At 31.7% G+C, this 15,411-nt stretch overlaps 1 protein-coding gene across 2 annotated transcripts; it reads left to right on the top strand.

The window, feature by feature from the left end:
• Window positions 1–4,113: 4,113 nt before the first annotated feature.
• On the top strand, window positions 4,114–9,822 carry LOC133310007 (calcium/calmodulin-regulated receptor-like kinase 2). 2 transcript variants are annotated; one of them, XM_061510894.1, is made up of 8 exons: window positions 4,114–4,317; window positions 5,217–5,596; window positions 6,221–6,374; window positions 7,761–7,887; window positions 8,126–8,208; window positions 8,286–8,357; window positions 9,006–9,209; window positions 9,311–9,822. In XM_061510894.1, exons 2-8 carry the CDS (start codon window positions 5,271–5,273, stop codon window positions 9,617–9,619), a joined length of 1,275 nt encoding a protein of 424 aa, XP_061366878.1. In that variant the 5' UTR covers window positions 4,114–4,317; window positions 5,217–5,270; the 3' UTR covers window positions 9,620–9,822. The 2 variants fall into 2 exon arrangements, with proteins under 2 accessions (XP_061366878.1, XP_061366879.1); XM_061510895.1 differs by having other exon boundaries at window positions 5,208–5,596.
• Window positions 9,823–15,411: the final 5,589 nt, after the last annotated feature.

Below are 15,411 nucleotides of genomic sequence, written 5' to 3'. Positions count from 1 at the left end.
AGGGGGAAAAAGAAAAATTATTGTAATTTATATTTTCTTATTTTATTTTATTGAAAAAAAAATAAAATAATGTGCAAATAACACCGTGAAGAGACTTATAACAAAATCAATAATTACAAGTTTTAACAAATATTGGAAATAGATACTTTCAATTTTATTTAACATAATCAGATTATGTAAGAGAATCCTAACCTTACAAGATCAACGATGATAATTTTGTAATTGCTATCACAATATTTTTTTTCTCTCTTCCTTTATTATCATTAATTTATCTTTATATGATTATGATTTTTCTACCTAACATTGTCACGAGGATCCACTCCCAGAAATATTCTATTTTATTTTTAGAGGAAAATATTTATCCTTTTAAAGGATATAATGTTGTGTCATTTTAGACATAACCGTTGATTTTCGTCAATCAACGATTATAATTTATTGGGTCAAATTTATTATTAATTAATTAAATAAGTTTGACTAAATAAATTATAACCGTTGATTGACTGAAATTAATGGTTAAGATCTAAAATGATACAATGTTATATCTTTTAAAAGGATAAATATTTTTTTGTTATTTTTAAGTGTTTACACTATCTTGTAATTAAAATATTTTTTTAGATATTAATTGATGTCCAAGTCCAAATGAACCTAACTAATTCATCAATGATGAAACCATATCTTTTAGTTTCCCATAATATTTTTAATGGAATCTACACTATAATATCTAATAATATCTTTAATCAAATCCTTAAAATCTTTCTTTTTATATTTAAAGGAAACAATTTCATTAAAAATATTAAAGAAAATCTTCAATAAAACCGTCAATCAATTATATGATTCAGAAATACAAAACAAATTCACTTGAGCTTTTCAATTTATCTTTTTATTGAGCTAAAAATTACTACAAAATATAAGAATTTTTACAAAAACATTACTGAAAATAAAATAACATTTAAATTATAATTCTCATAACTTTTAATTATTTTTAAATTAATTTTATGCTTATATTAACTCTTAATATATAATAAATTGAACTCTCGTATCCATGTCATGTGGTCCAAAATTATAGGTGATGGTGTATTGACTGTCAAGTCCGCTTTCAAGTGTATTAATCAAAATGAGTCCCACGAAACACAATTCCTGTTATTAATTCTCCTAATGATAATGATAATCGATGGCAGGCTGTATGGAATTGGAATTAGACACCCATTATTTCTCCTCCAGGTATTTACATACCCATCTCCAGGGTGTGAGGATAGAGTAGCTTGTGATTTTAGGGGCATTGCACTGCCCATACTTTGTTATAGTTAGTTGAAATTCCATTCTTGTTTCCAAAATAAAAAAGGAAAGTATGAGAAGGAAAACTTACAATGTTACATCGAATGTGCTTTCCGTTTGCAATAATGAAAATGCAAAATAAACACATCTTAATTTAGAAAAAACGAAATTTCTTTCTTAGGTGGCAACATTTCTTCTTCTTCTTTTACTTAAATTTTAATTTATTTGTTAGAGAGATAATAAAGAGGACAAGAAAATTGAGTTTATATTTAAAGTCAATTCGACACACAATACCCCACATGTACTTTTAAAATGACATAAACTGGTAAATTTTTTTTTTAAATATTACTTTTTTTAATAAATAATTATCAATAAGTTGCTATTTTGAATTAATTACGAATATACTGCATTCATTCACGTTCAAATTGGACGTGACCATTCACGTCTAAGTTAAGCGTGACTCACAAGGCATTTATGCCTAACTTAGGCGTCACTCGTCTGGTGTTAACACGTGGCACAAAAAGTTAACGGTTTAACTGTAAAACTTCAAAATACCATAACTTTTGACTCTGGTATCCGAATCAGTTAATATTTTTTGATTCCACATAACTTTTCGAGATCTACGCAATAACATCTCATTTGACATATTTTATCTCTCACAAACACAGTTCAAATTTGCAATAATGGTACTATACGAGCATTTAAAGATAGCACCAAAGTGGATTAGTCTATCTATCAATACGGATACTTAATATCATATTAAAATATATACTTTCTACCAAGTGTTTGAAAAAATAATAATGTACAAGGTTATTGAATCGCAATACGTATCGTGTATTGTTTGGTCAATTTTTCGTATGGTGAATCATATCGAATCGTAACATGCAAAAATATAATAAAAAATAATTTAAAAATATATAATTTTTTTATGACTTTTATCGAACAGTATCGTAAGTTACATCCTTCTGTTTTATGACTTTTTTTTCTTTAAAGCCATTTAAACTATGTATGCCTAAGAGAAAGAAAAAATAAATACATTTAAAAGAAAAATAAAGAAGGGACTAATTGGTATAAGTAAAGAAAACTAAACATGAAATAGAATAAAAAAATTTGATTTAGAATGGTTTTCAAAAACAAAATAAATTATTTAATTAAATTATAGCCTCTGAATAATTTTCAAAAATAAATTATTTTCTCCTTAGAGATTTATAATATTTATTTAATTATTTCCTTTATTAATACAGATTTTTCAAATTGATTTTGATTTAAAATCATAAATCAAATCTTTATTTTGTTTTCTTTATTAATAATAATTTTTTAGATTTTTTTAATTTAAATCATAAATCAAATCTTTATTTATTTTTTATATTAAAAATTAAAATTTTTATTTTTTAATTTAAATCACAAACCAAATCTTTATTTTTTTTAATATTAAATCACAAACTCAGAACTCTGAGGCTTATGGGTTTAAATGCTCTTATAATACCATTACTGCAAACTTGAACTATATTTGTTAGAGATAAAATATGTCAAATGAGATATCATTGCGTAGATCTTGAAAAGTTTTGTGGAATCAAAAAAAATTACTTGATTTGGATAACTGAGTCAAAAGTTATGACTTTTCAAAGTTTTACGATTTGTAAGTTGACTTTTTTGTGTCACGTGTCAATACTAGACGAGTCACGCCTAAATTAGGCGTGAATGCCTTGTGAGTCACGCCTAACTTAGGCATGATTGTTCACGCCTAATTTGGGCACGAATTAGTGCAATAGATCTGTAAGTACTTTTAAAACAGCTATATATTCGTAATTATTTATTAAAATAATAATATTTTAATTTTTTTTACCGACATAAACTCATAAAAAATTTCAATACTAATACATAACAATATATATGAATTAATGAACCTAGCTTATTCTATTTTAGTTATATTGTTAACAAACAAATAAATCAAAGAATTAAACAAACATGTAATATATGAAATTAATGTTCTTATATTGTAAGAGATAATTTTATCTTCTACATATATATATAAGTGTGTGGAATCCATGTGAAAATTAAGAAGAGAGAAAAAAAAGTATGGGCCTTACACACTTTTAAGTATGTGTACGAGATAAAATTATTTTTTATAACATAAGAAATAGTAATCCCAATATATAAATAGTAAATCTAATAAGATCAAATCTTAACTACATAAATTACCTAATCTTATTATACACATGGTTGCCACCATCGTAGTTAAAATCGGGATTTTACCTAAATTTGGAAGGAGAATAAAATCGTAAAACATAAAATCCTAACATAAAAAATCGTAAAAATGTAAAAACATTTTGATTTAAAAAAATCATAAAATCTTAAAAGCTTAGATTTAGATCGAGATTTTAACTAGAATACCACATTTTGCAAACACCACATAGTTACAATATCCAAAAAATCTTAAACCATAAAAACAGCCGAGAATTACTTTTATTTAATGGGAAAAGTATTTTTGTCACTGTAGCAGAAATATTTTATCTGCCACAATATATTTTTTATCAGGATTTGTATGCCGATCATGATATTAAAAAAATAAAAACTAGGATTCACATATACATTCTAGTAAATATATATCATTGGCAGAGAAATCTTTTTCCCGATCAGATGAACCCTTATTTAATATACACATTCTGTGAGCTCAATTATTGTAAATCCCATACCCTTTTTTCTAAGTTTTTAAAACCTTAAAACCCACTCTCACTTCAATTCAACCACACTTGTAAGTTACTGCCTTGTACCCCACCAACTCCACACAATATATCTCCTTTTTATTTTCCATTCATTCAGTTCCAATAAGCACCCAATTCAGACTTAGTCCATCTTTTGAAATTATCTTTGATTGTCTCAAATTACATACCATGCCATTGACTCTGTACCCAAAAGACACCTAGAAGAAGCTCAAGTAACGACAAGAGGGTCAAATTCAGAATCATGGTTCACAATTCACACACCCAAAAGAATAAAGAACTGATTTTTCCATTATGTGGTTGTTCTTCTGCTGATTAGGTATGTGGGTTTCTCATGGAAGCTCTCCTTGTGTTTTTGCTGCTTTCGTTTCAAAAGATCAATGAGTGCTTCTGATCTTTTTGTTTTTTTGTTTTTTTTTTTTTTTGCTTTTTTGGATTTGTCTTGGTGGGTTATTGAGTTTTGTGGATGATGGGTTTGTTTAGGGGAGAGTTTTGTTACTGAATTGTGTGTTTTTTTTTCAATGTTTTGAACTTTTAAGAGAGCAGTGGAAAGTGGCCATCAATTTGATAGGTTAATGTTTGATAAATAGTACTGAATGATGAACTATTGATTGATATCGATGGTTTTTGTGAATAGCACACTACTTTCCAAACCCTGCCGTGATTACTGTTATGTGAATCATAAATTGGAAAAATGGATATATTTTGACTACATGTTCTATTAATTTTGCCAATTTCTTCAGGGAAACTAGTAATATGACGCAGTTCTTTTTGTATCCCTAAAATTATGAAAAAAAAAGCAATTAGTCATTATTGTCAGAATTAAGGTGTCCCTCTTATGTTCTTTACTCATGTCTCACCTTTAGTTTAGATATTTAAAGAGAGCATTAAATCTTTCAATATTGATATTTGGTATGGATTTTTGCTGAGATTCCAGTTTTAGCTTTTTTGCGGTTGTGTAACACACTTTCATCCATGAGTTTAACTTCTAAAATTTGCAATTTATGTTGCATTTAAAGCATTGATTTAATAATCCTTTATCAAAAGATAGGCATTTGTATACAAGAATGCCTCTCCCCTTAAAAAAGTACTAGATTAAAAAATAAAATAAAATTGAATCACTTTCTATCTTGAAGTTCAGTTTATGTCAGTTATATCTGGATGAAGTATTGAATTAACATAAAATTGTGACAACTTTGTGACATTGAGCCTCTGCAGTACTAATCTTCTGCAAGATGATTTCATTGCTTGAATATCAAGAAAGATCAAAGAATGGTTCGTCAAGCTGATTTAGTTATCATTGGTGTCTCTGTTGGTGTAGCCCTTGGGATTCTGATATCTTGCCTCATATTTTTCGGCATAAGGTGGTACAGGAAACGTGCTCATCTTAGACGATCTGCAAATGAACGTAGTCTAACAACCCTTCCAATACGAACAAATGGATTGGGAACAAGCTCTGACTTTAGTGCATCTCTCACTAGTTCCATAGCCACTTCAAGGTCAGAAAACCTACAGAAATATTCCCATTTCTCTTGGTGGAACCATCAAAGAAAAGATCAGTTTGCTTCAGCATCAGGCATTCTAAAGTACTCATATAAGTATGTACATTTCTCTCTTGAGCATGAGGTTTACTCTTTTTTTTCAAATTGTTCTGTTTATGGATAACTGCTATTAAATGACAAACATATAACTATTGATATTGAAATGTGTTGATTATTTGATTTGTGGAATTGGGAAGTTTATATAGTCCTTTCATAAGGAAGTTTCTTTATAAGTCAGATAATCCAAAAACACTCCCCGTTAAACTCGACTAGCGAGTGTGGGGTGAAGGTAATCCTTGTACGCAGCCTTACCCTTGCATAATTGCAAAGAGGCTGTTTCCTGGATTCGAACCCATGACCTTTCAGTCATGAAGGAACAGCTTGACCACTGCTCCAGTTTTATAAGTCATGGGTTTGAATCCAAGAAACAACATCTTCGCAATTATGCAAGGGTAAGGCTGCATACAAGGATTGCCTCCACCCTATACTCGCTAGTCGGGTTTAACGGGGAGTGGTTTTTATAAGTCAGATAATCACCTTGCAAAATTTTTTTTACATTGCACATTAGTTCAGAAGACAAGAGAAAAGAAGAGAGTAGGACATGCAATTACAGATAAAAAAACCATTAGAGGAGGAACATTGACATTTTTAATGGTATATCTGACACATTATATGGAGCAGAGAAATTCAAAAGGCTACGCAAAATTTCACAACTACCTTGGGACAAGGATCATTTGGCACAGTTTATAAAGCCACAATGCTTACGGGAGAGGTGGTAGCTGTGAAGGTTCTTGCACCCAATTCCAAACAAGGGGAGAAAGAATTCCAAACAGAGGTATAGGCAAATAACTATTTTGATACTTGGTTTATAGGATGCAAATTTTTTGTTTTTTTGTAAACTTTACATAGATTTATATTGTACTGGAAAAAAATTCCATAGTTATCTCATACTTTTCTTTCCTAGGAATCTTTTATTTCCTTTCTTTTGATTGAGAGACTCATAAACAGATTAAATTTTAAAGGCATTAAACCATTACAAAATTCATGTTTAGACCTTAATCAAGGTGATAAAGTCAAACAGAAACCATGCTGGAAATGATTATCCATTTTTGCTTTAATTACCGTATATATTGAATATTGCAGTGTGTTCCTCCTTTATTACTTTGGCAGCTGAGCATTCTGAGCATTAATGGTTCAAAGCTTAATGTTTGAATAACCACCCCAATGAATGCAACTACCTTCATTTAAAGAAGAAGATTTTGGAATCAAAAATGAAAACTTTTTCCCCATCTATAAAATGAGTAGAAATATAAAGTTAGAAGTTTTTTTTTTTGTTTTAAGACAACTAGCTTGTTTTAGGATTCCTTTACGTAGAAGTTTGACTGTCCATACCTCTTCAGAGAAGAACTTTGTATTCCATCCTTATTAGGGTGAAGAACATCATGTAATCCTCTAGTGTTTACTAGGGAAGAACTCTTGTAATTTTACTATTCATATATTAGAGAAATTTGAGTGTGCATACCTCTTTAGTGGAGAACTTTGTATTCCATCCTTGTGAGGGTGAAGAACATCACATAATCCTCTAGTGTTTACTAGGGAAGAACTCTTGTAATCCTACTATTCATATAGTGGAAGATTTTCTGGTCTACGTCGCGTGGTTTTTACCTTTTTACCTTAGAAAGGGTTTTCCACATTAAAAATTGTTGTGTTTTTCTCTTTTCTTTTCATCTTCGTTTCTATATAATTGGGCCGGCCTGTCAATAGGTCAACCTCCAAGTGCCGAGTTGCTTAACTCCACTTGACGTATTTACCATTGCTTCCACGATATATAAGAGGGACCTCATCCCAACATTGAAGAGTGTATCGATCATAGTAACTCGGAAATTCAGTCCATACATTGACGGTGTAGTGTGCCAGTTACTTCAAACTATGTTCGAACATCACCATTATGAATGGCCTATAATTATTGCTCTGTAGTTGCATTTTCTAATATTGTCATCATCATTGGACACAATGGTGATTGACAATGTTTTCCTTTATTTTTCAAGACAAAATATATTAGAATTTAATTTGGGCAGGGAAGATTACTTGGACTAGCTTCTATTTTACTGGTATCATTAGTTCTAATTTGAGCAACTCAAAGGACTATGCTGTAAATCTAACATCAGTCACCAGCAAAGCTTGTTGAACTTCGTGTGCTCTTAACAAGATTTTGCTCCAGGTGCTTCTGCTAGGAAGACTGCATCATCGGAATCTTGTGAATTTGGTAGGATATTGTGTAGATAAAGGACAGCGCGTACTGGTTTATCAGTTCATGAGTAACGGAAGTTTAGCAAATCTTTTATATGGTGAGAAGAAGATCTTTGCTGTTCATCATAAGAATTTTTTATATTTTATTTTAATATGCAGGTGTATGTCAGGAGTTGCATAATTATGTGATTCTGTCATCAAATAGACAGGCAGATCTTACTTTCTTTGCATGTTTTTAGTATTCACACAATCATTATAGCTTTTCTTTCTTATTTTTCCTTTTTTATTATCCAATTTAAGTTGTCTCAATTGAGATTAGTCTTTGAATGCTTCTAGGTGAAGAAAGGGAATTGAGTTGGGAAGAAAGGCTGCAAATTGCTATTGATATTTCACACGGAATAGAATACCTTCATGAAGGAGTATGTATATTCAATGATACATATACTTTTATATTATGTGAAAATGTATTTGGTTAATATGAATTTGCATGGAACAGGCAGTCCCACCCGTCATACATCGCGATTTGAAGTCTGCCAACATATTGCTAGATCACTCAATGACAGCTAAGGTAATATTGTTTGTACAGGTTCTTTTTTATATTCTTATTGCCAATTTGTTTTCCTGAATTTGCTGAAGATATTAAATCAAACAAAGTAATCCTTTTTCAAAAGAACTAATTTTTAAGATTTTGTCAATGACAAATCTTTCAAATAGTTACTAAATACAGAAAAAAAATTACTGTGTGTTTGCATGTAATGTTGATTATATTCTTTTACCATGCTCCTGATACATTCCCCTGCTCTCCATTTCTTCCTTTTCAATTGACACAGAAATAAATGGAGATAAATAATAATTTGGTGTTTGATTCATTAATGAGCCTCTGGGGGTCGATTAGTCCTATTTAGGTTGCAGATTTCTGTCTTGTACACTCCTAGACTCGCAGCAGGTTCTTCATTATTTTCTTTTGCTATAGGTTTATATAAAATGACTTTCTAACATGTCATGCCTACTACATTTTAGAGTTATCTTGAGGGAGAAAAATTCATCTATAAATCAAAATTTGTCAGTTTGAACTTAACGTTTTCATAACAGCAACTGAGTTACAATGAAACAAAATTTGTTGTCTAACCTTGAGAATTGGTATATATTTGACATTTATGGCATTAATTATCTTCTTTTATTCACATACCAATTATCCTCGAAATTTTCTGTGTAGGTTGCTGATTTTGGGCTTTCAAAGGAAGAGATCTTTGATGGCAGGAACTCTGGTCTTAAAGGTACTTATGGTTACATGGATCCAGCATACATTTCCACAAGCAAGTTGACAGTGAAGAGTGACATATACAGTTTTGGTATCATAATTTTCGAGCTCATCACTTCCATCCACCCACATCAAAATTTGATGGAATATATTAACCTTGTAAGTTATTTTTCCTTTGGAAAAGTGCTTCTTCATCTTGAATTATGATACAATGTTGTTATGCATTCTTTTTTATTTGCTTATTTGTCTTTTACTGCAAGGCTGCAATGGATTATGATGGTATAGATGGAATACTTGACAAGCAACTTGTGGGAAAATGCAACCTTGAAGAAGTGAGGCAGCTTGCTAAAATTGCACACAAATGCTTGCACAAATCACCCAGGAAACGCCCCTCTATAGGTGAGATTTCACAGAATTTGTCAAGGATAAAGCAAAGGCGTCAGCGTCGTCTGACAGAAGATACCTTGTCATTTGCAAGCAATAACTTTTCCAGAGCTGTGAGTCGATTTGAAGAACAACAGGTTGAATTAAGTAGGATAGCCACCAGGAACCTCACTGAAAATGTATGAACACCATTGTAGTACATTGTGGGGGTCAAGTTTACAGCTAATCTAATGAAACAACTACTAGTTTACCACAAAAAGTAATGTATTACTGCAAAATATGGAAATAGATATCCAAATTCTAGGAAAATGTAGTTCTTTTTATGGCAGTTTTAGCTCATGGAGTGGAAGGCAAATTCACTATTTGACCTGTGACAATTCTGATGCCACAAAAAAACATGGTGGATTCCTGCATGTTAATTTGAAACAAGACAGACTATACCAGATCACCCTCGTTATTATAATTCAATCTTAACTTTCATATTGCACACCAAATGGACAAAATCTTTATTCAGAAAATACCCACCATTATTCTGTTAACTTACAAGTATTTCATTTCCTTGGAATAACTCAGTTGATAAAGCTGTAAGATATGCAGGAAGAGTGCGCAAAATTCAAACTTTGTAAAACACTTTGCCTATCCTTACCTTGAACTAAAATAAGAAATTAAAAAGTACTTCAACTACTAATAAAAAATTAGGAATTCCATCACAAAAATCAGCTTGATCAAGTCCAAATTATCTTCCCTTAATTTCTGATACGTGAACAGCTCTTTCATTTGTTCAATACAATTGAAAAATCTGCATACATCAATACATCATACCATATATATGTGGGTAGAAAACTGTTATTTTGGTTCTTCATGCACATTTTAGAGGGGGAGGTATATGAAGTTGACTAAATTTAAAGGAAAAGTCACCATTAACCAGTAGATAGACAGTTATGTCAAAAAATCTAATGATAAGAAATGAATCAGAAAAATGTTTGACCTTCCAAACCGTGTCATACAAACATAAGAATGATAGTGCACTGTCTACCAAAAAAGAAGAAAGAATGACAGTGCACTGAAATAATTACCCAATCCTTGGCTGTGCAGAATCTGATTACATACAATGTCACTGCAGCTGCAGAAAATTAACATACAATAAGCTGTTTATGTGTGTGCACCAACAAAAAAAAAAAAAAACACACTTTAAAAATCCAAAAATAACATTGGCACGCATGATGCAGCACAACTCTTGGCTACTCATATAATAAAGATCTGTATCATTATTGAACTGCACGGAGTTCATAGATGTATCTCATGCAGGGTAAAGTATGTTAGTCTAGAGATGCTCTCAACAGCCATGGTATGGACCAAGGCTCTGTTGAAGCTTCTCATGTATGGTGCATAAAAGGGGAGTGGTGTGAAATGGCTATGGTGGCTCCACAAATATGCAAAGTAATAGCTCTTAAGATGAATAGATAAGAAGATGCCCCTTCCATGGGAGAAGGGGTTATTTAGAGAGAGAAAATCTCTCTCAAGCGTGGGAGAGAGAACCCTCATAGTTGTACACCTCGCCAAACCTAGTTTGTGAGTCTAGGCATGTTGTACCCACTGTCACGGTACAGGAGCAATGGTGCAAGGGAGAGAGAAATGGGATCCTAAGTGATAAGGCTCAACGGCTCATCCTAAGTGCATGGTAAAGTATGTTAGTCTAGGGATTCTCTTAGCAGCCATGGTATAGACCAAGGCTCTGTTGAAGCTTTCCATGTATGGTGCATAAAAGGAGAGTGGTGTAAAATGGCTATGGTGGTTCCACATATATGTAGAGTAACAACTCAACTCTTAAGATGAATAGAGAAGAAGATGCCCCTTTCATGGGAGAATGAGGTATTTAAAGAAGGGAAGTCTCTCTCAAGCATGGGAGAGAGAACCTTCATAGTTGTGTACCTAGCCAAGCCTAGTCTGTGAGTCTAGGCATGCTGTATCCTATCAGTGTACCAGGCCACAGTACAGGGGAGAGAGAAAGGGGATCCTAAGTGATGAGGCTCTATGGCTCATCATAGGATGCCCTTTAAAAAGTTCTAGATGTAGGCATTTGATATTGGGCCCAATGAATTAGGCCTTAAAGGGCTTGCCATAACAATTATCATGTAAGTTTCACTTTTAATAGTTGGTAAAAATTTCTTATCCTTTTATTTATACAACTTAAAAGTTGAGAAAATTGTGTAAAGAACGTGTGCAAAAAGATACTATATAGAGAGGTTATTGAGTTTAAAGGAATAAACTCAAATCTTAACAAAATAAGAAAATTAATAATTAAAGAGAATTGTAATTTTATTTTATTTTTGAATAAATCATAGATATCTTCCATGAGAGATAATCCTGTTCGAGCTAGAAATATCTACATAATATGCATCAAGCTTGCTAAAGGTATAGTCTACTTGATAAATATTAGTGTTACCTTATTTTTTAGGATTTGGATTTATTTTTTAGGCTCATTAGTCTCTTTGTATATATTGTATTCATTTGTGCATTAACTTTTGAGAATCAATAATATTTTTTCAATTTTTTTCTTTCAAGTCACCACTTGGGAGCCTTTTGCTTCAGCAATAATAGCCTTTACGCCTTTATGGGGTGTTTGGTATAAGTTTTTTGGTTGAAATGCCGAGAAAGTGGGGTGAGAATTTTTTTTGCCCCATGTTTGGTATAAGTAAAAGTGAAAATAATCTCAAGATACTGTTTTCCCCATCATTTTATTTTTAACTACACATTCCCATGATATTATTTTTTTTCCACCGACTGGGAAACGCGTAACAACATTTTGAGACGAAAATGCTCTAGTAAAATGAACGTTTGATGACTGACAAGAGATTCAATATTCAAAATGATAGGTAATTTTGTCATTTTAGTTCATATTTTCATCAATATTTAACAATCAATCAAACATAGCACCAGTAAAATTTATCCAACATTCCCAAAAAATTTGGCCGACTTAACACTTTTTTGTAACTTACTTGGAAAAAAAAAATTCCACTATATTTTCAAAAAAAATTTGTCCTGATTAAAAAAATATCTCATGCCCCGTTAATGCATCCAAGTTACTAGGGGTGCTAAACAAACTAGGACCTTTGGCTTGGCTCGTGAAGGCCTGAGCTTACATGTCTAAAATTGGTTATTGGTATCAAGCTTGAACTTGTATAAAAGCTCGTTTAATAAAAAGGCCTCAGGCTCCAATTCAAAAGTTCGGCCTTAGAGCCTCTCAGGCTGGCCTAGTATATTATTATTTTATATTTTATATTTTATATTTTTTATACTACTTGTAATAGCTTTCCCTTTCTCCTCAATCCATTTCACCTCATTTTATTGGTTAAACAAAATTTTAGAATGCTTTTGTTCTATATTATGTTGTTTGGATATACCTTGAATTTATGAATATTTATGGAATTACTCGTGTTGTTGATTGTATATTCTATTTGGATATATTTTTATTGTCTTATTTTTTTTAAACAGGCTAACAGACTAAACCAGACTTTTATTTTATTTTTTTGTAAATAAGCCAGGTTACAGGCCGATAATTATATTTATAACAGGTAACATGCTTGATCAGTCTGACACATTTAAACATAGATTTAACTTTTTAAGATCAAAGCTCAGCTCGACTCGGTTCAACCCGTTATCACTCCTACAAGTTACCGCCTGTAACGGGAATCCTCTTGCATAGTGCAAATTCAAATGGAATTCAAACACAAATTACAAAGATATAACTAAGATTAAATAAAAATTAAAAAAGACTAAAAATCCAAAAATGATATTCGCACACACCATGTAGCACAAGTCTAGGTGACTCGTATTGTTATGGCCATCCATTTGGCTGAGTTACTTGATAAATATCTGTGTCGTTATCATGTAAATTACACTTTTAATGATTAATGTCAAAGAATAATATAAATCGTTAAAAGGGCCTTCACCTAATACAATATAAAAAATTACTTCAACTCAAAATTTTAAGGTGTTGGGTAAGAGCCTTTCTAATGATTTATATTATTCTCTAACATACCCCTCATGTAAGAATAATGGTTGCTCTTAGAAAATAATATAAACCGTTAAAAAGACTCTCGTCTAATACAATATAAAGAACCACTTCAACCCAAAACCTTAAGGTGTTGGATAGGAGTCTTTTTAATGATTTATAATATTCTCTATCATACCCTTCATGTAAGAGCCTTTTGGGCCTGAAGCATGGATATTGCACAAGCTCAAATTTATTTTATTTTTTTGCTTATGCTTATTACACCGGCCCAATTTTTGGTTTACCTTGTGCTTATTTAAATTCCACTTGAAAGTGGAGGGCAGTGATGATCGAATTCATGACCTTATAGTTACTGAAGCTCTGATAACATGTAAAGAATCAATTCAATTCAATCCAAAACTTTAAGGTGTTGGATGCTATGTAGCACTGATACGACACGCGACACGTGACACGACACGACACGTCAATCCTAAAAAATTATGGATTTCGACACGTTGGGACACGTTTTAATATTAAATAATATTTTTAATTTATATAGTGTATATTTCATTTAATATTTAATAATTTAACAAAAAAATGAAACTAAATTAATAATACCCATCAACACGTTATAAAGATGGAAGCTTTAATAAAAACAATAAGAACTGGGATGAGAGAGATAAATATCAGATAGAGAGATCAAATCATATTAGAGAAAGATCAGAGAGAAGAAGATACAACAAGAGCGTGATAGGAATTGACAACTATGATGCTGAGATGATCTCTTATCTACTTAAGGGAAAAAAAGACAAAAAGATAAAATTGATATGATCAGGTGGAAGCTTTATTAATATATTTTAACTTTAAAAAAAATTAAAAAAAAATTACGAAAATGTCATTTGACCGTGTCGGACACGGTCAAATTCGCGTGTCGGAATGGTCAACGTGTCTGAAAAAGTCAACCGCGTGTCCGACACCGTGTCGGAGCGTGTCGCCGTGTCAGAGCGTTTCGGACCCGACTTTTCCTGTTTTTACCAGTGTCCGTGCTTCCTTGGTTGGATGAGGGTCTTTTTTTTTTTTTTTGGTAACAAGGATGAGGGTCTTTTTAATTATATATATTATTCTCTAAAACACTCCCTCACACAAGAGCTTTTGGGGCTTAAAGCGTAGATATTGCATAGGCCCTATTTTTTTTTGTTTTACTTTGTGCTTATTTAATTCCGCTTGCAAGTTTGGGTGGGGTGGGGTGGGGTGGGGGGGGAGAGGATCAAACTTGTGACCTTATGATCATTGAAGCTCTGACACCATGTAAAGAATCAGAGTCATTTTAATGGTTTATATTATTCTCTAACATTTAGTGTTGTTAGGGGTGGCAAAATGGGTCGGCCCGCCCCGCCTCGCCTCTTGATTGTGGGTTGAAAACCCCAACCATCTCGTTTTATGGTGGGTCAACCCGTCTAAAAAATAAAAAATAATAAAAAATAAGTTATATTTTTTTAATATTATAATATTACTTATTTTCTTATTATATTCCCCTTAGTTTTCTTTTTCCAATTTTAAGCCTAATTGTATGTTAATACTTAGTCATACATTCTTTGCAAACTTATTTTTATCTCTATATATAGTTACATATGTCATAAATAAATAAAAAATTCTTTATTTTTTCAAAGAATATTAAGATAGCAAAAAATTGGATATCACAAAAGTTTAAAGATAAATAAAACACTACCTAATAATAAAAAAATAAAAAAATTTGATCCGACGGGCCAACTTGTCCCGACCCACCGACTACCCATTTTGACCCACAATCTAACAGGGCGGGTTAGTGAATTGAAATGTGTAACCCAACCCGCCTCATTTTAGTGAGTTGACCCGTTAAGTTCAACCTATATTATCATGTGTCGTGTCATATCATATTATACATTCTTTGAAATTAATAAGTTATCTTGTTGTTTTGTATTGTGTTATTCCACATATTAAATA

The sequence above is a fragment of the Gastrolobium bilobum genome, unplaced genomic scaffold (assembly GCF_033153095.1).
Source record: "Gastrolobium bilobum isolate Gb01-03AN ecotype WA unplaced genomic scaffold, APGP_CSIRO_Gbil_v1 utg29299, whole genome shotgun sequence".
In the NCBI taxonomy this organism is placed as follows: Eukaryota; Viridiplantae; Streptophyta; class Magnoliopsida; order Fabales; family Fabaceae; genus Gastrolobium; species Gastrolobium bilobum.
The sequence above is the reverse complement of the archived record's forward strand: the minus strand, read 5'-3'. Positions and strand labels throughout refer to the sequence as shown.